A 5,774-nucleotide genomic window follows, 5' to 3' on the forward strand; every position below is an offset into this window, starting at 1 on the left:
ATGACAGGATCAAATTCACACATAACAATATTAACCTTAAATGTAAATGGGCTAAATACCACAATTCAAAGACACAGACTGGCATATTGGATAAAAAGTCAAGACCCATCAGTGTGCTGTTTTCAGTAGATCCATCTCACATGCAAAAACACACATAGGCTCAAAATAAAGGGAGGAATATTTACCAAGCAAATGGAAAGCAAAAACAAAACAAACAAACAAGCAAACAAACAAACAAAAAACAGGAATTAAAATCCTAATCTCTGATAAAACACACTTTAAACCAACAAAGAGCAAAAGAGATAAAGAAGAACATCACATAATGGTAAAGGGATCAATGCAACAAGAAGAGCTAACTATCCTAAATATATATGCACCCGATATAGGACCACCCAGATTCATAAAGCAAGTTCTTAGAGACCTACAAAGAGACTTGGGACTCCCACACAAAAAAAGGGGAAAACTTTAACACCCCACTGTCAATATTAGACAGATCAATGAGACAGAAAATTAACAAGGATATCCAGAACTTGATCTCAGCTCTGGACCAAGCAGACCTAATAGACATCTACAGAACTCTCCAACCCAAATCAACAGAATATACACTCTTCTCAGTACCACATAGCACTTATTCTAAATTCAACCACATAATTGGAAGTAAAACACTCCTCAGCAAATGGAAAAGAAGGAAAATTATAACAGTCTCTCAGACCACAGTGCAATCAAATTAGAACTCAATATTAACAAACTCACTCAAAACCACACAACTACATGGAAACTGAACAACCTGTGCCTGAATGATTACTGGGTAAATAATGAAACGAAGGCAGATGTTCTTTGAGAACAAAGACACAATGTACCAGAATCTCTGGGACACATTTAAAGCAGTGTGTAGAGGAAAATTTATAGCACTAAATGCCCACAAGAGAAAGCAGGAAAGATCTAAAATCAACACCCTAACATCACAATTAAAAGGACTAGAGAAGCAAGAGCAAACACATTCAAAAGCTAGCAGAAGACAAGAAATAACTAAGATCAGAGCAGAACTGAAGGAGATAGAGACATGAAAAAACCTTCAAAAAGTCAATGAATCCAGGATCTGGGTTTTTGAAAACATTGACAACATAGATAGACCACTAGCCAGACTAATAAGAAAAAAGAGAAGAATCAAATACACACAATAAAAAATGATAAAACTGTTATCACCACAAAGGTTTGAGTCCAAACCTTTAAAGCAATATAATTTTATTAGGAGTTATACTATTTCATAGATTTACTATAAAGTAAGCACATTACTTTATAATCAAACATTAATTTGAAAATGTATTAAATCCCTGATGACCTAGAAAACATTTTGTTAAATGTTTTTGTAAACACTTCTCTTTTGTTAAGTGTCACAAAAAATTATTTGTTAATTTAATTGCTGTGACACATTATTACCATTTAACTAATCTCTAGAGTATTGGCAGAGAATCTTTACCAACCAGGAATTAGAGAAATGTTGGCCTCTCGAAGTTAAAATCACCAGTTCCAAAAGGCTAGAGGTATGACCTATACATGTGCTTTGTAAAGAATGGCATTGTTTATAAAGAATCCATAAGAAGATTTATTCACGTGCTTTAGGGTAAGTAGGAGCCTCACTCATAAGTAACTCCTTAAATTTTACTCACTGAAGAGAGAAGCAGGATTATGGATTTTGTCAATTCTCTTTAAATTGTGCAAGACTGATATTCTTGCTAAGGAAGGTAAACTTGATAGTTCACTTCTTAGGTGTTTTTGAGGGTCTTAATTCATGTATGTCTTTAAACTTGCTAGTGAATACTTCACTGAAATAGCTGTGATATGTCTAAAGATTATTTGTTTGCTTTATTATTTCTGCCTCTTATGATAAATATATACTAATAAAATAAACTAAATGTTCTGATTGTAGTGTTTATCTTAGATTATTTGTTTTTCAAAATGGTATCTGATAATCTGTTTGTGACATATTTATTGTCTGGGTCAAAGGATTGAAACTATAATGACAGAATAGTCCCCTAAGAACCAAAGTACTGCAGGTACAAAGAATGAAATATCCTTGAAATTGATTTTATAAGATAACTCTGATATCTACTTGCATTTCATGGAAATGGTAATGTAAGCAAATATACTGTTTAAAATATTGAAAGAAAAGCAAAATATCTTATATCGTTATTACTATGAACAATTTGTGATATTTCCTTCATATCCAGATATTGTGATATTTGCTGCATATCTAGAGATTCTGTATGCTGATGGTCTCAAATGCTATTTTATTTCATCTGATTAGCAATCAACAAAAAATTAGGAATGCCACTGATACTATTATTGATCACATTTTTAAAGTCATAAAGCAAATAATTTCTAAATATCACTGAGATAATAAAGAGTAGGGAAATATTCTGAAGTTTCTCTTAGGCTCAAGAGCGTGCCTTTTGCATTTAATCACCATGATACATTCTTGTGTATGAAGAAGATGTAAGGTAACTTTAGCATAGAGAAACTTGAGATTCCGTGTAGACAGAGAAGAAAAAAATCATGCAATCTGAAGAGAGGAAGCATGGAAATGAGACTTCTAATGACCAGTAGCTAATGTGTGGTTTTGATAAAGCAAATTAAAAATAACAGTAAAGGCTGGGCATGGTGGCTCATGCCTGTAATCCCATCACTTTGGGAGGCTGAGGCGGGTGGATCACTGAGGTCAGGAGTTCGAGATCATCCTGGCTAACACAGTGAAACCCCGTCTCTACTAAAAATACAAAAAATTAGCCAGGCATGGTGGCATGCACCAGTAGTCCCAGCTACTCAGGAGGCTGAGGCAGGAGAAGCGCTTGAACCCAGGAGGCAAAGTTTGCAGTGAGCTGAGATCACACCACTGCACTCCAGCTTGGGCAACAAAGTGAAACTCCATCTCAAAAAAAAAATTGTCTTCATTAGTAAAATCAGGATAATTTTTAAAATCACAAATAACTAAAGGGCGTACTAGAGAAAAACAATAGCATAAACATTTTTGCAAAACTGTTATTGAAAAATCATATGAGTATAACCAAGGCAAGTAATTCATATTTTTAATATCATTATAATACCAATAAAATTGTGGCATAAACTAAAATAGTTTGGTAATGATACATGAATTATAAATAACAATAGAATATGAAACTTTTGATATTTTAAAATTATAACTAATGATTCTAGGTTTTTATAGAAAATTAAGTAGTACAGACATTAAAACTAACAAATCAATCTTACTACTAAAATGGTAATTAAAATCACAAGAAGATTTTCTTAAAATTGAAATGCTGCAACACAAGCCAAAAAAAATGCTGAGGTTAGAATATTTGATTTTGTTTTGTTTTGTTCTGTTTTTTAGACAGGGTCTTGCTCTGTTGCCTAGGCTAAGTGCAGTGGCATGATCACAATCACGGCTCACGGCAAACTTAACCTCCTAGGCTCAAGGGATCCTCCTACTTCAGCTTCCTGAGTAGTTGGGACTACAGATATTGCCCAGGCTGATCTCAAACTTTGGAGGTCAAACAGTCCTCCAGTCTTGGCCTCCCAAAGTGCTGGGATTACAGGTGTCAGCCACTGCGATGGGCAGAATATTTAATTTTTAGTTAGGAGATTTCAACAAAATCTAGGAAACCATATGGGGAAGAGGTCCAGATCGATGTTTAGCCTTCTGTTAAATATTGGAATACATTTCTGGCAAAAAGAAGAATCTTTTTTAGAGGAGCAGTGTCAGGTGGAAAGTTTTTCTTAATTGTAATGTGCAGAAGAAGAGATGAATGAGAGCACAGCAAAGGAAATAGTCAGACACTGCCAACAGAAAAACAAAATACATTCAGTTGTGAATATTATCACAGCTTTTATAGATGATGCTGCAAAGAAAGAGAGGAAGGCTCATATACATGTCTTAGAGAGCAGCTGAAATTTAAAAATGGTGGGGCATAATCTATCTGGTCCCAATGGAATTAAAACTATTGTCAGAGGAAGCTCAGAGTCATTCATTAACTTATCATGTAAACCTCTTTTGGAGCAGCCTGTCAGAGGAGGGGACATAGCCAATGTCATTCTAGTCCCCTGAATAGACAGAATGAATAATGGCTGGAGAATATTCAAACCATTGGGCTGACGAAGAATCTGTCGTAAAGCATATCTGGTACAACAGTTTGATATTGAAGGAAATGAGAAAATAATCTCTGGATGTGTCCTGGCAGAATTTTTTAAACATTTAAAAATAAATACAGTAAATGTGCTCAATAGCTGAAAGGTTGTAAGATCTCGATCTCATTTTAATTCCTTTATGTGCTTAGCTCTCGGATCCTATGATTTTAAAAGCTAATGTGGCATATCAGCAGAGTTGGAAAGAATGAAAGAAAATATGCTTGGAGAGAAAATATGCTTAATCATTGATTTGAAAATGCTTGCATTTTGTCCATTTCCTCTACCTTGACTTCCTGGTTAGAAGTCATACATTGATGCCAATAGCTGCCCTCATTTGTAGATGTTACCTATTTTCTGCATTTGTGGGGGTGTTTGTGTCATTTTATAATTTTGTTTTTTATTCCAGATTATTGTAACATATTATCAGGTATGGACAACATCACCATCTTCACAGAATTCCTCCTCATGGATATCTCAAGCTCCCGGGAGCTCCAAATTTTGCAGGGTCTGCTGTTCTTAGTCATATATCTGGGAGCCTTGACTGGGAATCTTATAACAGGTATGGTCATTGTGATAGACCCACATCTTCATTCTCCAATGTACTTTTTTATAAGCAATTTGTCCCTCATAGACCTTTGCTGCATCTCAATAAGTGTTCCCAAGTTGATTGTGAATTCCCTGACAGGTAGTAAGTCAATCTCACTCAACGAATGTGCAGCTCAGATTTTTTTTTATATTTTATTTGCATCTACAGAGCTTGCTTTCCTTGTGGTGATGTCCTATGACCGCTATGTTGCCATTTGCCACCCTCTTCATTACGGGTTGACCATCACCCCACGTCTGTGCACACAGGCAGCAGGTGCTTCTTGGGCCTGTGGTCTGGTCTATTCAGCGATCCACACAGGCAACATGTTCAGGCTTCCCTTTACAAAGTCCAATGTGATTCATCAATATTTCTGTGATGTACCTCAAGTTATGAGAATCTCATCCTCAGATGTTCAGTTTTCTGAATCTGTGATCCTTGCTGTAAGTGCTTGCATTGTTTTAGTATGTTTCGCCTTCTTGTCTATGTCATACATTAATATATTTTCAACTGTGCTTCGTATGCATTCTGTGGAAGCTCGCAGTAAAGCCTTATCCACCTGTACTCCACATTTGGTCATTTTTGTTTTGTTTGTAGTATCTGGATTAATTGCTGTTTTAGGGCCCATTGCAAATAAAGCATCCCTTAAAAATCTTCTGACAGCCATGTTTTATATCATGATGCCCCCATTCATAAATCCCCTTATCTACAGTCTACGGAACAAGGGGATTAACTCTGCTTTAGGCAAAATATTCCACGGATATTTTAAGTTGCCAAGCAGAAAATTTTCTTGATTAAAAAAATTCTGAAAACAAAACAATTTTAGATAGTTGTACATTATATTTAACATATGTTCTTAAATTTCAATTCATCACAGTCAATTATCAATTGATACTTTTTAATGTATTTTGTTGTCTAACTATGTCTTTCTATGTCTACCTGTGTGATAGTGAGCTACAAATCTGTCTTAGCTTTCCTTGCTCAAAACTGTATTTATATAATTCATATA

At 35.1% G+C, this 5,774-nt stretch overlaps 1 protein-coding gene across 1 annotated transcript; it reads left to right on the forward strand.

Moving 5' to 3' along the window:
* The first annotated feature begins 4,611 nt into the window (after positions 1-4,611).
* On the forward strand, positions 4,612-5,559 carry LOC105554430 (olfactory receptor 14I1-like). The gene has a single exon (XM_012000909.1). It carries the CDS (start codon positions 4,612-4,614, stop codon positions 5,557-5,559), a length of 948 nt encoding a protein of 315 aa, XP_011856299.1.
* Positions 5,560-5,774: the final 215 nt, after the last annotated feature.

Source organism: Mandrillus leucophaeus, unplaced genomic scaffold (genome assembly GCF_000951045.1).
Source record: "Mandrillus leucophaeus isolate KB7577 unplaced genomic scaffold, Mleu.le_1.0 Scaffold1170, whole genome shotgun sequence".
Taxonomy (NCBI): Eukaryota; Metazoa; Chordata; class Mammalia; order Primates; family Cercopithecidae; genus Mandrillus; species Mandrillus leucophaeus.

What these genes read in the sequence shown, in the direction of transcription:
- LOC105554430 (XM_012000909.1), top strand. Translation starts at nt 4,612, where the DNA reads ATGGACAACATCACCATCTTCACAGAATTCCTCCTCATGGATATCTCA.